The 18,493-nt window shown below is 39.8% G+C and overlaps 2 protein-coding genes across 5 annotated transcripts in view; both read left to right on the forward strand.

Moving 5' to 3' along the window:
• CCDC15 (coiled-coil domain containing 15) overlaps nt 1–13,897 on the forward strand; it is a 93,535-nt gene extending 79,638 nt beyond the window's left edge. For 2 of the 4 annotated variants that reach the window (XM_062197261.1, XM_062197263.1), the window contains exons 14-16: nt 10,610–10,786; nt 11,112–11,260; nt 12,459–13,897. In XM_062197261.1, coding sequence (XP_062053245.1) covers nt 10,610–10,786; nt 11,112–11,260; nt 12,459–12,580 — 448 coding nt within the window. In that variant the 3' untranslated portion in view covers nt 12,581–13,897. The remainder of the gene's footprint in view (nt 1–10,609; nt 10,787–11,111; nt 11,261–12,458) is intronic. The other 2 variants (XM_062197260.1, XM_062197262.1) reach the window with 2 other exon arrangements.
• SLC37A2 (solute carrier family 37 member 2) overlaps nt 12,514–18,493 on the forward strand; it is a 56,498-nt gene continuing 50,518 nt past the window's right edge. The window contains exon 1 of the mRNA XM_062197265.1: nt 12,514–12,579. The gene's annotated coding sequence lies outside the window, so the exon portion shown is untranslated. The remainder of the gene's footprint in view (nt 12,580–18,493) is intronic.

Below are 18,493 nucleotides of genomic sequence, written 5' to 3' on the forward strand. Positions count from 1 at the left end.
AAATTAGGGAAGTTTTCTGTAATTATTTCATTAAAATCCTTCTAATTCATTCTCTGTTTCCACATCTTCAGGAACTCCTAAGACCCATATGTTGACTCATTTGATAGTATCACACAGATCTCTAACACTGTTTTTTAGTTTTCTGATTTCTTCTTTTTTTATTTTTGGTCTAATGTAAAATTTCCAGAGATTTGTTTTCTAACTCAGATAATCTTTCTTCTGCCTTACCAATTCTGTTGTTAAGGCTTTCTACCACATTTTTTATTTGTTTACTTGAAGTCTTCATTTCCAGTATTTCATTTTGATTTTTCTTTAAGATCTCAATTTCATGAGAAGAATTTTCTTTTATGTCATGTATGGATTTCTTTAGTTCGTGGATTTGCTTTTGATTACTTCTATGTAATCCTATAATCAATTTTTTGAATTCTATTTCTGGCATTTCCTCAATCTATTAATTTTCATATTCTAGCATTGAAGTGTTGTGTTCCTTTGGGGGTGTCATGTGTCTTCCTTATTGTTTTTTTTTTTTTTTTGAGTTGTTGCATTTATTTTTAGGCATTTGTGGAGATACTTGTTGGTTTTTTTTTTTTCCCTGTGTTGGCTTTTATCTTTGGACTATGCCTCTGTGGATTAGTAAAGTGTCTGTTCTTTCAGTGAATACCCGAGGCGTGTACTGGGTGTGGCCAGGGAGCTCTGTTCAGTGCTGCAGGGTGCGGGAAGTGTTCAAGGTGACTCCCAAATTGGGTGTGGTAAATCTTTTTTTTTTTTTTTTTAATCAGAGGGAAGGTTTGTTCAGCTCTATTGGCATAGTCTCAAGCTCACCTCCCCTCCTCCAAGGAGACCAATGCCTGGGTGCTAGCCCAGCCGGTACAGTATTCATCTGTGCTGCCACAAGAACCACACAAAGGATCCATGCAGTCCTTGATGTGAGCATGGATCCTGCAGCAGTGACCCTCACCAGACAGTCAGGGAGCCCTGAGCGTGTGTGGCTGCCTACAGTGACTTCCCAAAGACCTAACCACACACTGTACCCTCACACGCAGCCACAGTGTTTTCACAGTCCTAGCACACAAGGCTCCCACAGTCACAAGCACCCAGTCCCCTGTCAGTTCTCCCAGCCAGACTCTGGCATCTCCTCTTGGCTGGTTACTAGGTATGCAGACACTAGCTGGTGCAGTTTTTACATATGTCCAAAATGGTGCCCACTTGCTCTCAGCTAGTTACAGGACACTGGTGCCAGGTGGCTGGGGAGAGAGAAACATGCCCTCCTTTTTTCGCCTCCAGGTTGGCAGGTATACTGTCTCCCACAGAGCTCCAGGTCAGACTCACACCAGGTTCTTCCTGCAGCTTTATCGCCAGTGGCTTGGGCTGGTGCAGTCTGGTCTCATTTCACTCCAGAGCTGGTGCTGAGGCTCTTGGATGCTGGGGTCCTGGGCTGTGTGCGTCCACACCCTCCATGTAGTTCCACAGTGTCCCTCCAATCTGCGTGGTATTTCCTCTGCTGTTTTCTCCCTAAGTGTTCCCTGAGATTGCTCTCCACTGTCTTTCAAAGAGCAGAAGTTTTAAATTTTGATTAATTCTTGGTTTTTAGCTTGTTCTTTTACAGATTGTGCTTTTTGTGTCATATTTAACATCTCTGCCTAAACCCAAGGACACAAATATTTTCTTCTAGTACTGCCATTTATTTATTTATTTTTTGACAGGCAGAGTGGACAGTGAGAGAGAGAGACAGAGAGAAAGGTCTTCCTTTGCCGTTGGTTCACCCTCCAATGGCCTCCGCGGTTGGCGCGCTGCGGCCAGCGCACCGCGCTGATCCGATGGCAGGAGCCAGGTGCTTCTCCTGGTCTCCCGTGGGGTGCAGGGCCCAAGCACTTGGGCCATCCTCCACTGAACTCCCTGGCCACAGCAGAGAGCTGGCCTGGAAGAGGGGCAACCGGGACAGAATCCGGCACCCCAACCGGGACTAGAACCCGGTGTGCCGGCGCCGCAAGGCGGAGGATTAGCCTAGTGAGCCACGGCGCCGGTCTACCATTCATTTTTTAACATTTTATTTATTTGAGAGATATGGGTGGGGAGAGACAGACAGACAGAGCTTCCATCTGCTCTCCCATCCCGTAAATACATGAAACAGCTGGGGATGGACCACATCAAAGCCAGGGTCCAGAAAGTCAATCCAGGTGACTTGCCCCATCACTTGAACTATCACCTGTGCTTCCCAGGATCTGCATGAGCAGTAAGCTAGAATTGGGAATAAGCTGGGACTAGAACCCAGGAACTGGGACAGAATATGCAGGCATCCCAAGCAACTCGTGACTGCTAGGCCAAATACCCATCCCTAAAGATTGTCATTTTAAGTTTTACATTTAGATCTGTGATCCAGTTTGAGCTGGTTTTTGCTTATGGTGCAAGGCATATTTGTGTGTGTGTGTGTGTGTATACCCATTTGCTTGAAAGACTGTATTTTCTCCAATACATCACCTTTGTATGTTTGTCAAAAATCAGTGGTCCAACAAACAATAAGAGACAAGATTGGTAAGCTGGACTTTATCAAAATTAAAAGCTATCAAGAAAGAGAAAAGACAACTACAGAATCAGACAAAATATTTGTAAATCATATCTAGTAAGAGACTTGTATCCAGAATATATAAAGAAATCTTAAAACTCAAAACAGGCAAAACAATTAAAAAGTCCTAGAAAAATATGCAAATGGATAATATGTACATGAAAATACAGTGAACATCATCAGTTATTGGGAAATGCAAATCAAACCATAAGATACCATCAGTGGTTGGCTAGGGCTGGGGGTAGGGATTAGAAAGTGATTGTTAATGAGTATATGGTTTCTTTTTGAGGATGATAAAATGTTCTCTAACTACATTTATAGTAATGGTGAATTTCATGGTATGCAAATTACGTCACAGTAAAGGTGGGTTTTTTATTTTTATTATTATAAAGAGAGCAAATTTCATGTATTTCATAGAATTCTCAGGAGATAACCAAGTAGTGGTGTTTTTAAAATGACCTGTGTCTATGTATATGTATACACACACACACACACACCTATTTGTCTATCTTTATGCTAATACTGTGAGATTCTGATTAGTGTAGCTCAGTAGTAATTCTTGAAATCAGATAGTGTTAGCCATCTAATTTTTTTGTTTTTAGTTGTCTTGGCTATTCAAGGTCCCTTTATATTTTCATCTATATTTAAATATTAGTGTTCAATTTCTACAAGAAAATCTTCTTGGATTCCAATTATGATTGTGTGCAGTATAGAGGGAAAAAATTAGAATTAACGTCTTAACAATATTGAGTCTTTCCACTCATAAACTGGCATATCTCTCCATGTATATAGCTATCTAGCTCTTCTTTAATTCTTCCAAGCAGTATTTTATAATTTCAGTGTATAAGTTGTCCATGTCTTTTGTCAAATATCCCTAATTTTATATTTTTGATGCTATTTTAACAGGTACTTTTCTCCTTTTTTTGTATTTCAATGTTTGATTGTTGGTAATATATGGAAATGCACAGTTGGTTGTGGGATGTGTATTCTTGGCCCTGCAGTCATACTAAACTCACTTATTAAGGCACTGGATTTATTTTGTTTTTCACATAGTGATCATCTCATCTTCAAATAAATATATTTTTACTTCTTTTTTTTTTTTTTAAGATTTCTTTATTTATTTGAGAAGGTTACAGACAGTGAGAGGGAGAGACAGAGAGAAAGGTCTCCCATCCACTGGTTCACTTCCCAAATGGCCACAATGGCCAGAGCTGAGCTGATCCGAAGCCAGTAGCCAGGAGCTTCCTCCAGGTTTCCCACACAAGTGCAGGGGCCTAAGCGCTTGGACCATCTTTTACTGCTTTCCCAGGCCACAGCAGAGAGCTGGATCAGAAGAGGAACAACCAGGACTCGAAGCGACACCCAAATGGGATGCCGGCACCATAGGCGGAGGATTAACCTACTGTGCCGTGGTGCTGGCCCCTTACTTCTTTCTTTAAATATGACTCTCTTTTATTTCTTTTTCTTGTCAGATTATACTGGCTAGAATCTCCAGTGCAAATTTTGATTAGAGGGGTGAGAGTGGACAACTCTTGATTTTAGAAAGAAGGCATTTAGTTTTTTATCATTAAGTATAATGTTAACTGTAGGTTTTTCATAGATATTCTTTATCAAATAAAGATACCCTTTTTCATCTTAGTTAATGGAAATTTTTTAAAATCAGCAATGGATATTGTTCCTTTAATATATAGTTTAATTATATTTGCTAAAATTTTGTTTAGAATTTTTACATCTGTGTTCTGAGAGATGTTAGCTTTTACTTTTATTTGTCTAATATCTCTTTCAAGTTTTGGTTTCCGGGTATTGCTGGCCTCATAGAATGAGTTGAAAAGTATTTTTTACTTCCAATTTTGTTGAAGGATCTTATGTACAATTGGTATTTTTCCTTAAGTATTTGGTAGAGTTTGTCAATGAATCAGTCTGATTCTGAACTTCTCATTGTAGAAAGGTTCTTAATTATAAGTTTCAGTGTCACTAATAATGTTGTTCAAGGCTATCTTTTTTTCCTTGAGTGAGCTTTAGTAATTAGTTAGTTTCTTTCAGAGGTCTTCCCATTTATGTTGTCAGTTTTATTAGCATTAATTATTATTTGTAGTCTCCTATTACCCTTTTAATATCTAGGTATTGATATCAGCAATTTGTGTTTTCACAAATTGTTGACTACTTTGAGATTTATCAATTTTCTTAATCTTTTCAAATAACTAAATTTTGGTCTCATTATTTTTTCTTGATTTTCTGTTTCCTATTTTAATAATTTCTGCTTCAATCTCTGTTATTTCTTCTGCTTGTGTTGGATTTGATTTCCTCTTCTTTAATTTTCTTTTTTTTTTTTTATCAGGTTTTTTTTTTTAACTTTTATTTAATGAATATAAATTTCCAGTGTACAGCTTATGGATTACAATGGCTTCCCCCCCCCAATAACTTCCCTCCCACCCACAACCCTCCCCCCTCCCGCTCCCTCTCCCCTTCCATTTGCATCAAGATTCATTTTCAATTCTCTTTATATACAGAAGATCAATTTAGTATAAAGATTTCAACAGTTTGCACCCACATAGAAACACAAAGTGAAACATACTGTTTGAGTACTAGTTAGAGCATTAAATCACACTGTACAGCACATTAAGGACAGAGATCCCACATGAGGAGCAAGTGCACAGTGGCTCCTGTTGTTGACCCAACAAATTGACACTCTAGTTTATGGCGCCAGTAACCATCCTAGGCTGTCGTCATGAGTTGCCAAGGCTATGGAAGCCTTCCAAGTTCACCGACTCTGATCATATTTAGACAAGGTCATAAAAGACAGAGTGAGGATAGTAACCAATGATCCTAAGAGTGGCATTTACCAGGTTTGAACAATTATACAGCATTAAGTGGGGAAGAGGACCATCAGTACACACATGTTGGGAGTAGAGCCATTGGTGGTAGAGTAGAGGTTATGATTACAAAGGAATGAGGCCCAAGTGCACTAGACAGGGCCTAGAAGAAAGGACAGAGTCATTATGAGAGGAGCTAAGAAAGGTGCTGTCTAAGCTACAATTAAGTTTTCTGATTGAGAGGCAAATAGAACCTGATAGAAGGGGCTTGATAATAATCTGGTGGGCTTTAGGCCTTGTAAATTCAGAGGCCCAGAACTATCTATCTCTTCACATGGGGTGTATCCTAAGGGAGGTGTGAACCTCCTAGGGGAAGGCACTCTGTTGACTTTCATTACTTGGCTGGCCTGGGAGGAGAGCTGGCCAGGTAAAGGCAGGTGGCATCTCTAACAAGAAATTTAGAGTTCTGCCTGCAATGTTGCTGACCCTACTTGACCATCCCCTCAGCTGCAGTGGTCACTTTGGAAGTTGGGCTGAGTGAAGGGCTTTTCAGCTTAGAGCCAATAAGATCTGTGGCTCTGACCTGGGCATCCTTCGACTCCAGGGCAGGTCCATTACCAGTGATCCAACTCTTGGCAGAGCTGCCAGGGCTCTTCACAAGCTGACTTCTGCTGAAGCCCAGGCTTACCACATTGAAAGCCACTGCAGTGGACTGGCCTGTTGGGTCTCCTTGAGGGCAGATCACTGTACAGATCAGCCATTAATAGGCCTGCCACCCATTGCTTCTGATGCCGAGCTTTCTTTTCCTCCTGGTTTGTGTTAAAGCAGACCAGAGGATGCAAGTCAAGGGAGTGCCCGTTTCCCATCTCTAATCTTCGGTGGCCTGAACTACAAGTCTATAGTCACAGGCATGTTCTGTAGTAGTTTTTCTAAGGTAGACAATGCCCATGAGGAAAATTATATTCTCACTTTAAAACTTTCTTTCCCTTTGGTCTGAAAGGGAGGTTTTTTCTACTTACTGTATACTTCGCTGATGGCGAAGTGAATCTAGCTATGAGATTATTATTTGAGTTCTTATTTTGGCTATGCTATTGCAGAAAAATGTTAGCCATCTCTTTTATAAGGTCTAAAGATTAAATTGTGCATCCTAGAGATTCCTTCATAATAGAATTAGTTTCCTACCTTGAAGAGAATAGAGAAATGAAAGAACAAGTTGGGCTTAGAATAGAGAAATGAGGGAGCAAGTCCTAGATCGCTTGCTGACAATAGCAATATCACATGAATACTTAGCAAACCGTTTCAACCATTAGATAACAACTTAAGAAAACATTTACCAGAAGGTCCAATGCCTTCTATAAATTTTAAGAATCATGTATTTGAAAACACCTCTTAAATATCTAACATGGTGTAGTTTGTTTAGCCAGTAAACTTAAGCACAACCATCTAAAATGTTTTTAGTTTCTTTCTACCAACAAGTCTAAAACATATGATACACAGATTCAGGTCCCACAAATTAAAATGTATCTTTGATTGATTTTAGCAGCTTAAATTTATGGACAATCTTATCTATAAGCCATTTAAAATAAAACTCTTAATAAAATTTCCCCATGTGGACATACAATATGTACACACATATAATATAGCATAATAGACCAATATAGCAATTTTAATAATAGCTTTTAAAATCTTTAACTCTTTTTGTAGATTGCCAATTGATTTGAATTGCTTTTTCTTTTTAGTAACCTCAGTTAACCATACTTTCTCTCAGTTGGTACTGTTAATACATTATTGGCTTCATCTGTTTACAGAGCCATCCCAAAGTACTGAATACAATAAAAGTGGCTGGAAAAAGTCCATAGGGACCTATAGGAGGACAGCTAAACACAGAACCAACAACGCTTTAGTTTTATGAGCAGCAGATATTCAAATTTTTGAAAAAAGCACATATTTAAATAACCCATAGCTCTTAATAAAAATTCAGCTGTTTTTGAACAATTAGAATTTAACAGACATCAAGAGAACATAATAGATTACTTTAACACATTGCTTTAACAGAGCATCAGAGTTTAATTCTATGTCAAAGAGAAATTGAGCTTCCTGTGATCTTTTGCTGTGAGGTTTCCTTCCTTTACTTTCTTTCATATTGGTGACCATGTTTCTGTGTTTCTGTGTGTAACACATCTTTAAGCATCTTTTGCAGGGCAGGATGAGTGGCAACAAATTCTTTCAGTTTCTGTTTGCTGTGAAAAGTCTTAATTTCACCTTCATTCACAAACGAGAGCTTTGCAGGATATAGTATTCTGGGCTGGCAGTTTTTCTCTCTTAGTACCTGGGCTATGTCTCGCCATTCCCTTCTAGCTTGTAGGGTTTCTGATGAGAAGTCTGCTGTGAGTCTAATTGGAGATCCTCTAAGAGTGATCTGACGTTTCTCTCTTGCACCTTTTAGGATCTTTTCTTTATGTTTCACTGTGGTGAGTTTGATTACAACATGTCGTGGTGAGGATCTCTTTTGGTCATGTTTATTAGGGGTTCTATAAGCTTCCTGTACTAAGATGCCTCTGTCCTTCTCCAAACCTGGGAAATTTTCTGCTAGTATCTCACTGAAAATGCCTTCTAATCCTTTCTCCCTCTCCATGCCTTCAGGAACTCCTAGAACCCGAATGTTGGGTTTTTTAATAGTATCCTGTAAATTCCTGACAATATTTTTTAGATTTCTAATTTCTTCTTCTTTTCTTTGGTTTGCCTGTTTCCTTTCCTGTTCTCTGTCTTCTAAGTCTGATATTCTCTCTTCTGCTTCGCCCATTCTGTTTTTAAGGCTCTCTAATGTGTTTGTCATTTGATCTATTGAACTCTTCATTTCATTATGATTTCTAGTCACTATCAGAGTTTCTTGTTCCACTAGTTGTTTCATTTCATTTTGATTCCTCCTTAATATTTCACTTTCACGAGAGAGATTTTCTATCTTGTCCATGAAGGATTTCTGTAGTTCAAGAATTTGTTTTTGAGAACTTCTTAATGTTCTTATCAATTTTTTGAGATCTGCTTCTTGCATTTCTTCGATCTCATCATCTTCATAATCTTGAATTGGGGTGTCTTTTTCATTTGGGGGCGTCATAGTTTCTTCCTTGTTCTTGTTAGCTTGGTTTTTGCGTTTGTTGTTTGGCATGTTGGAGATATTTGGTTTCTTCACTGTGGTGTTTTTTCTTGTTACACTATGGCTCTATATTAAGTGGACTGTCTGCTTTCAGTGGAGCCTTAGAGGCTTGAGATGAGTGTGGACTGAGAGCTGTGTTTGGTTCCTCAGGGTTGAGGGTGTGTCAAAGATGACACTCCCAGGTTAGGTGTGGTAAATCTCTCTTTCTTTTTTTTGATTTAAAAGGGAAGTAATTCCGCACAGCTGAACGTAATTGGAGGTAGTTAGCAGGCAAATGATATACCCACAGGAGCCAGAGATCGGAAGCTCTTTCCCAAGGACCACACAGGGAATCTCTGCTGCCCTCAGTGTGGGCTCCAATTCTCCTGCAGTCTCCCACTGGGTTGCCAAGTTAGATGCTAATCTCCTGTTATTTCACCCCTCCCCACAGAGTCAGGTTTTTCTGCTAGGCTCAGGGCTGGTGCAGACCTGAGGTCGCCCTGCTTATGACGTATGTCCAAAATGGCGCCTGCTCTGTCTTGCTCGCCTGTGAGAGGTGAGCGGAGAGAGAGAAACTTGTGTCCGTATCAGTCACTTTTTTTATTTTTTTTTCTCTCTCTTCTAGTTAGCCTGGTGAACTTTTCCCCACGGAGTTTCAAGCCTTGTTCCCTCTAGCCTCCTCTTTCCGCTTGCCTGCTGGTATCTCGGGCTATGGAGGTTCGGCTCACCTCGCGTTCCAGCGCTGGTGCGTTGAGTCTGCCGCTGGTGTCCCGAACTTGGGCTCCCACGCTCTCCACGCAGGTCCACTGTGAATCACTAGTTCCGGAAGAGTTTCCTCTGCTGTTTCATCCCCTACTCTTCCTTGACACTGCAGTATCTCCACTTATATTAAACTTTCTCTCCCCCCGGACTAAGTGTGCTTCCTGCCTATTCCGCCATCTTGCCGCCTCTCCTCTTCTTTAATTTTCTTAAGATACAGTCTAAGGTTTTTAATTTGAGACATCGCCCCCCTTTTTTTCTGATGTAGACAGTGCTATAAATGTGCTAGTATATACTTTTAGCAACATCCAATAAATTCATTTTAATTCAGTTCAAATACCTTCTAATTCCTTCTCCCTCTCATTTCCTAAGATTTATGTATTTATTTGAAAGTCAGTTACAGAGAAATGAAGAGCAACAGAGAGAGGGAGCTCTTCCATTTGCTGGTTCACTCTGCAGATGGCCACAGCAGCCAGAGCTGGACCAGGCCGAAGCCAGAGCTAGGAGCTTCCTTTGAGTATCCCACATGCGTGGCTGGGTCCCAAACATTTGGTTCATCTTCTGCTGCTTTCCCCAGGCAATTAGCAGGAAGCTGGATCAGAAGTGGAGCAGCTGGGACACTAACTGGTGCACATATGGGACACAGGCATTGCAGGTGGTGGCTTTACCCACTACACCACAATGCTGGCCCCCTAAGTTTTTGCAATAGGATAATAAGTATTCTGCTATTCTGAAGTGCTGCAGGGTATTTTTATAAATGTCCACCAGGTCAAGTTGGTTAATAGTGTTGGTCAACTCTATAATATCTTTGCCATTTTTCTGTCTATTTATCCAGTCAATAATTGAGGAAAGCGTATTAGTCATCCTATCATCACTATAATGAAATACCTGAGGCAGCCTGACTTTACAAAGTAGAGACTGTTTATTTTGGCTCATCGTTCTGGATATTCATAGTCAAAGATCAGTCAGGCCTCATTGGTTAGGCCTCTGGTGATGTTTTTGCTGGCAGTGACACAGAGCATCACATTGCAAGACAGGGAACACATGTGGGTCTTGATTCTGTGGTCTCTTATATAAAGCCACCAGGATTCAATCCTGGGGGGCCATTGTAACAAACTAATTTAATTTTAGTCCCTTCCCACAGGCTCTACCACTAAACGCCATAATTGATTAAGTTTCTACCCTCTTAGCCAGTGGGAATTTTTGAAGATACTCTTGGAGTATTAAACTGATTTCCTGACTCCTTTGTTTCTGGGAATTTCTTGAGTTAGTTGGAACTCACAGCTAATTTTAAATAGCAATTTTATGAAATCCCTAACCATGTTGTGATTTTATTCTCAGAATTAAGAAAAAGAAAGAGCAAGAAAGTTATGCTGAAGAGCAGAGGATCCTAAGATTGAACCTTCACAAAGAACCATGTTCAGGGGAAAAGATGAGTGAGCTACTAGCCCAGTTACAACTTGAAGAAATAAAAGGAGCCAGAGAAAAGCAGCAACAGAGAGAAAAGGAATATTTAAGGTAATTTTAAAAGTTCTATGTGAACTTCTTACTCTAAAGAGACTTTGTAGGCAGTTGGTGTTCTCATTTTCCTTAAAAGAGAACTGACTGTCTTCTTATACTTTTCCTCATTTAGACGTACACAACCCTGCCAAGTTTCTCTATTGTATTAATACCTCTCAAGAATAGCACTGTGTTTTCCCAGTGCTCTTTCCCAACACAAAGAGGGAGAATTGAGGCAGACATATGAAACAATTTTAACAGTTAAATCTGGTTGTAAAATCAGGATTCGTGCTCATTCTTTTCCTCGTAGCTCACTTTGCTTGATTATGCTATATTTTTATAGATACGTGGAAGCTTTACGAGCCCAGATCCAGGAGAAAATGCGGCTATATAATATTACTTTACCTCCACTATGCTGTTGTGGTCCTGATTTTTGGGATGCTCATCCTGATACCTGTGCCAACAATTGTATCTTCTATAAAAACCACAGAGGTAGGTTTCTTAAAGGAATAGTTGAGGCCTAATGGCAGTTAAAGAAAAAAAAAAACAATAAAAATAATAGTAATTTAGCATGTATTGAGGACTTACTATGTATCAGAGGTTATTATAACCTTTTTACAATTCAACTCTAAGAGGCAAAATAATAATTGTAGTGAGTTGTAGTTCTCTTTGAGATCTGTTACTTTCTTGTCCTCATTCATGCTGGGGAAATATTTCTAGCTCATTCACTGTAGAGAGACTTGGGTTCCAGGTCCCTTTTCAGACTATTACAGTTTGCTGTTTATGGCTATCTACTTTAGGACTCTTCATTTGAATTCCCTGTTATCCAAATACTTTAATGGCACCTAGTACAGATTCACTACCGAAAGTATCCACATTGTACTGCCAGGTGTTCCAGGCTACACTGAGGAAAAGGAACAGCAGTATAAATTCTGTCAGAAATCCCAGCTAGAGAAAATGGAATCCTTACTGTCACTAATGTTTCTGTTTCCTGTTCATCCTTAAATATATTGATTTATACAGGGTAGAGAATAAGTAGGTCTTATGTGCACACTGAAAATACTGCCAGTATTTGTATTCCTGGTGCCTCATCTGTGTAATATGAGTTTCTTATGGGTCCTCTGAGTTATATTTTTAAAAGCACAAATCTGGTCATGGCATTCCCCAATTCTAGGACCTCTACGGCTCTCCGTTATAGTACCAAATGCACGGCATGTTCAGCATGTTTTCTCTGGTCCCAGGCCCCATATCAAACTTGTTATCCCCAATAAGTGGCTTATTTTTAAAAACCCATTTGTACCTTATATGCTGAGTTTTCTACTTATAATGTCTTCTTTCTTTTACTGTGATTAATCCTTCAAAGTTAACCTTAAATGTTACCACTTCTGGAAATCTTTTCTGTCCTCTTCCAAATAGTTATTCAATCCTTACAACATCTTTCTGGGGGTGGCATTCTGTTTATGCCTCTGTTTGGAAGTATTACATTCAGTTCAGTATTCTTGTGTTCATCCTCTCCATTATCTTTAATGTCCTCACAGAATGCTTGTCATATCTGAATATTCAGTAAATATTTATTCAGTGTGTAAAGTTAATATGAAACTACAAGTAGAGAAGCAGTACTAATAGAAAATAAGGTAAGAGAATTGTTTAGCATTTGATTATTTACCACTGTGCAAACCTTTATTTGCAGCATATAATCGGGCACTACATTCAGTCATCAATTCCTGTGATATCTCCGAGGGAAACTCAACTCTTCGAATTGCCATTCATAATTTTGCTTCTGCTCACAGACGGACTTTGAAAAATCTGTAGTAAGAATCTGAAATCAACTCATTATATTTGAGCCTTCATTTAAAATCAACCCTGAGAGATTGTTTAGGAAAAGCTTTAAAATGTGTAGGATGTATAATCTGAGGAGAAATACTCTTCTGTAAAATAATTTTCTCTTTAATTAGATCAGAGGTTGTTTCAATCTCTGCCTCACGAATGCTTGTTATATAAGAAGTGTAAGTTGACTTGCAAGCTTGCCTCTTCTTTATGAACTGTGTAGAGCTTATTATTTTAAAAATGATCAGACAAATAAGTTCTTTTACTTTGCTCTGATCAGAAGAAGCCATGAGAAATCTTTGAGATTATTTCATTGATCATCTTTCTAAAATTGTGTGTTTGAATCTTGACAATATTGAGAATGCCTGGATAAAGTAGAAAAGAAAGTGATGAAATGAATTTCTGAGCATCAGTGGCCATCTGTATTGCCATTAGCTTTTCTTGTTGCAAAACCACTAGAGGTGAGAAGAATCTGAATTGGATGCACAACTTCATCGCAAAATTTTCTCTTTCCATTTTTTAAAAAATTTATCACCTCTTTCCCCATTCAGTGACATTGAACACAGAGCTTTTTAGTTGTATAATTTTTATTACAAACATAAAGGCAAATAAATCTCTGTCTTTTGAATATCTTCTATGTGAAATAACTGGGAATGAGATTTCAAAAAAGTGAATCTGAATTTAAAGCGAGCAAAGTCCTGCCTTGTTTCCCTATCGTAAAAAAAAAATCTAGTGAGGCAAATGTTTAACCTAACAGTTAAGGAACCCAGGCCCTACATCGGAATACCAGGGTTCAATTCCTAGCTCTCATTCCTAACTCCAGCTTCCTGATGCAGACCTTGAGAGGCAGCAATGATGGCTCAAGCAATTGGATTCTTGCTACCCATATGGAAGATCTAGATTGAGTTCCCCACTTCCAGTGGCAACTCAAACAAGCCCTGGCTGCTTTGGATGTTTGGGAAGTGAACCAGTGGATAGGAACGATCTCTCTCTCCCGCTCTCCCTCTCTTCCTCTCAAATAGCTAAATAAATGTTTAAAATCTGATGAATAACATGCCTACAGAGCAAAATTGCTGTGGTTTGTATGAATGTGTTACTTTTACACAGTGTTCCCTAACACAAAATATGAAAAGGTTTAATATTAGGAATTAAGGACACATACTGACAGTTTTCTTTTTCCTACTTTCCATAATGTACAGTGCTGAAGGAGCACTTAGGTTATGTCCCAAAAATGCTTCAATGTCTAGCCAGGTAATTACCTATTGACTGGTTATTTAAACAGATTGATTTTCTAGTTCAGTCAGAATCCTTGGGATAACTATATTTGATTTAGCCTTTAGAGTTGTGGTTTTTTAGTTCTATTGAGATATAATTAGTATATATTACACAATGTACCTATTTAAATTATGTAGTTCAGTGTTTTTTTAGTATGTTCACATGGTTGTGCAACCATTAACTATCAAATTTTAGAACATTGTCATCATTCTAAAAAGAAGCCTTCATGAGCCAGTATATATCCAAAAGAATTGGAAATAGAATCTCAAACAGATATTTGCACACTTGTGTTTATAGTAACATTTTTCATAGTAGCCAAGAGGTAAAGGAAACCTCAATGAGTGAGTGGATGGACAAAATGTGGCACATACTTAACAATAGAATAACATTTGAGATTACAAAGGAAATCCTGTCACATGCTGCCACATCATACTAAATGAATAATCAGTTAGGAACAGGTACTGTATGATTTCACTCACTCAAATTTATAGAGACAGAAAGCAAAATGATAGTCTCCAGGAGCTAGGGCTAAGAGGACAGGAGGACTTATCACTTAATGGGTATAGAGATTCAGTTTTGCAAAATGAAAAAGTTTTGGATATCTCTTTCACAACTGTGTAAATATACTTAACACTACTGAGCACTTAACATTCTTACTGGGTTACTGGGGCCTGCATTGTGGTACAATGGGTTAAGCTACTGCTTGCAACGCTGTCATCCCCATATGAGTGCTGGTTCAAGTCCTGGCTGCTCCCCTTCCAATCCAGCTCTCTACTAATGCACCAGGGAAAGCAGTGGAAGTTGACTCAAGTATTTGGACCCCTGCCACCTGCGTGGGAGACCCAGCTATAGCCCTGGGCTCCTGGCTTTTGCCTGGCCCAGTCTCAGCCTTTGTAGCCATTTGGGGGAATGAACCAGATGAAAGATATCTTTCTGTCTGACTGTCTCTCTCCCATTCTGCATTTCAAATAAATCTTTAAACAAAGAATAGTTACACAGGTGAATGTTGTGGTACAGTGAGTTAGGCTACTACATAGGATGCCCACATTACATAATGGAATGCCTGGTTAGAGTCCCAACTTCTTTGCTTTCAATCTAGCTACCTGTTAATGCAACACTGGGAGACAGCAGGTAATGACCCCAGTGGTTGAATCCCTGCCACCTACTTCCAGCTGTTGCAGCAGATGGGTGTGTGTGTGTTATACCTTTCAAATAAATAAAGAATAATTACAATGGTGAAATTTAGAGGTTTTTTTTTTTAACACAATTAAAATCTTTAAAAATATAAAGGAATACCTCCCATACCCATTAGTAGTCATTCCCCATTTTCATCTCCAAAACCTTCCTCCAACCTTTGGCAACTGCTGATCTACTTTCTGTCTCTATAGATTAGCCTATTCTGGACTTTTCACATAAATGGAATATATAATATATTTTGTGTCTGAATTCTTTCACTTACGCTTCCAAGATTCATGCCAGTTTTAGTATGTATCAGTGCTTCACTGCTTCTTATTGCTGAATAATATTGCATTTTAGGTTATAATGCATATTATTTATCCATTCATCAGTTGGTGGACATTTGTATTGTTTCTTGGATATTAAGAATACTGCCATGAATATTTGTTTTGCAAGTTTTTCTGTAAACATAGGTTTTCATTTCTCTTGAGTATATACCTAGAAGTGTTGGGTCATAAGAGAGCTCTATGTTTAATGTTTTGAGAAACTATAAACTATTTTCCAAAGTGGCTATACCAGTTTACAATTTTACCATTGTGAAGATGTGTCCGTATCTTCACCGAGCTTGTCATTGTCTGTCCCTTTGATTATGTAGCCATGCTAGTGAGTATGAAGTAGTATCTCATTGTGGTTTTAATTTGCATTATCCTGATAGCTCTTGATGTTGAGCATATTTTCATGACTTATTGGCCATTTTTGTATCTTTTCTTTTAAAACTGTCTCTTCAGAAGCTTTACCATTTTATAATTGAGTTATTTGTCTTTTTATTATTGAGTTACAGAAGTTCCTAATTTATTCTACATAGAGTTCTTTTATCAAATTACATGATTTAACAGTCTTTTTTACAGCATAAAAGTTTTTAATTTTGATGAAGCCCAGTTTATTTACTTCTTCTTTTTGTGGTTTTTGCTTTTGTCATCATATCTAAGAAACCATTACCCAACTCCAGACCACAAAGATTTACTCCTGCGTATTCTTTTTTTTTTTTCTTTTTTTCTTTTTTGACAGGCAGAGTGGACAGTGAGAGAGAGAGACAGAGAGAAAGATCTTCCTTTTGCTGTTGGTTCACCCTCCAATGGCCACCGCGGCTGGTGCACTGCAGCCGGCGCACCGCGCTGATCCGATGGCAGGAGCCAGGTGCTTCCCCTGGTCTCCCATGTGGGTGCAGGGCCCAAGCACTTGGGCCATCCTCCACTGCCTTCCCGGGCCATAGCAGAGAGCTGGCCTGGAAGAGGGGCAACCGGGACAGAATCCAGCACCCCGACCGGGACTAGAACCTGGTGTGCCGGCGCCGCTAGGTGGAGGATTAGCCTGTTGAGCCACGGCGCCGGCCCTTGCATATTCTTCTAAGAGTCATAAAGAGTTAGCTCTTAGATTGGGCCTGTGCACCATATCAAGTGGACTTTTGTGTATGATGTTAGATAGGGCTCCTCCTTCATTCTTTTCCATGTGGGTAATCTGTCCCAGCACCATCTGTTGAAAAGACTATTCTGTGCCCTCCATTCAATTGACCAGAAATGTAGGAATTCATTTCTGAGCTCTTAGTCCCATCCCATTGATCTATATGTGTATCCTATGTGTATCCTAGGGCAGAACAACCTGTCATGTTACTGTAGTTTAGTAGTTAGTTTTTTTTTTCTATTTTATTTATTTATTTATTTATTTATTTATTTTTTACAGGCAGAGTGGACAGTGAGAGAGAGAGACAGAGAGAAAGGTCTTCCTTTTGCCGTTGGTTCACCCTTCAATGGCCGCCGCGGTAGGCGCACTGCGGCCAGCGCACCGCGCTGATCCGATGGCAGGAGCCAGGTGCTTCTCCTAGTCCCCCTTGGGGTGCAGGGCCCAAGGACTTGAGCCATCCTCCACTGCACTCCCTGGCCACAGCAGAGAACTGGCCTGGAAGAGGAGCAACTGGGACAGGATCGGTGCCCCGACCGGGACTAGAACCCGGTGTGCCGGCGCCGCAAGGCGGAGGATTACCTAGTGAGCCGCGGCACCGGCCAGTAGTTAGTTTTGAAGTTAGGAAATGTACATCTTCTTCCTTTGTTCTTTTTCAGCATTGTTTTCCTTTCTTAATCCATTGCATTTTATTTTATTTATTTATTTATTTATTTATTTATTTATTGACAGGCAGAGTGGACAGTGAGAGAGAGAGAGACAGAGAGAAAGGTCTTCCTTTTTGCCGTTGGTTCACCCTCCAGTGGCCACCGTGGCCGGTGTGCTGCGGCCGGGGCACTGCGCTGATCCGAAGCCAGGAGCCAGGTGCTTCTCCTGGTCTCCCATGCAGGTGCAGGCCCAAGGACTTGGGCCATCCTCCGCTGCACTCCCGGGCCATAGCAGAGGACTGGCCTGGAAGAGGGGCAACCGGAACAGAATCTGGCGCTCTGTCTGGGACTAGAACCCAGTGTGCCAGCGCCACAGGCAGAGGATTAGCCTATTGAGCCGCGGCGCTGGCCAATCCATTGCGTTTTCATGAATTTTTTTTTTATTAAAATTTTTTTTTTTTTTGACAGGCAGAGTGGATAGTGAGAGAGAGAGAGAGAGAGACAGAGAGAAAGGTCTTCCTTTGCCGTTGGTTCACCCTCCAATGGCCGCTGCCTGTTGAGCCATGGCGCCGGCCCATTTTCATGAATTTTAAGATCACTCCCCTACAAAACAGCCAGCTGGGACTGCGTTAAATCTATTGATGAATTTGATAACAATTTCATTTCTTTTCTCTCTTCGGATTTCCTCATCTTCACTCTCAGCTGCTGACAATGCTTTCCGTATCACTAAAAAAACCAAGCAGTCAAGAGGGTACTTCCACAAGCTCTTGCCATCATTTCGACCCAGTTAATTTTTCTGTTCATTTTTGTTCATGTGGATGGACTGTTTGTTCTTCTATCTACAATGGTACGTGGGAAGATCCATTTCCCTCCCACTTACTCAAGGACATTGCCTCACCATTTCTTCCCCCTCTCTTCTACGTCATCAATTTCCCCCTGACTACTAAAGTATTCCTATCAGTATATAAATCTGTTGTAACTTGTCCCATCTTAGAAACTGTCCAACTGGAAAGAAAAAAAAAAAAAAGAAAACAGCACCTTTCTTTATCTCACATATTTATTTAACCACCACCAAACTTCTCTGCTTGCCTTTATAATAAAACTCCTTGAGTGGTCTGTACTTTCTTCTTCTATTGCTCTCTTCATTCTCGCCTGAATGCGTTTTAATAGAACAGTTTGCCTTTGCTTCTCTAATGAAAGTGTGCTTTTCAAAGTCACCGATGACTTCCACATTGCTATATCCAGTGGTCATTTTCAGACTTCATCTTATTGAGCTATCAACAGGATTGAATACAATTGATCAATCTTTTCTTTCTGATGTACCTGATCACCTGATTTCTAC

This window comes from Lepus europaeus, chromosome 7 (assembly GCF_033115175.1).
Source record: "Lepus europaeus isolate LE1 chromosome 7, mLepTim1.pri, whole genome shotgun sequence".
NCBI classification, from domain to species: domain Eukaryota; kingdom Metazoa; phylum Chordata; class Mammalia; order Lagomorpha; family Leporidae; genus Lepus; species Lepus europaeus.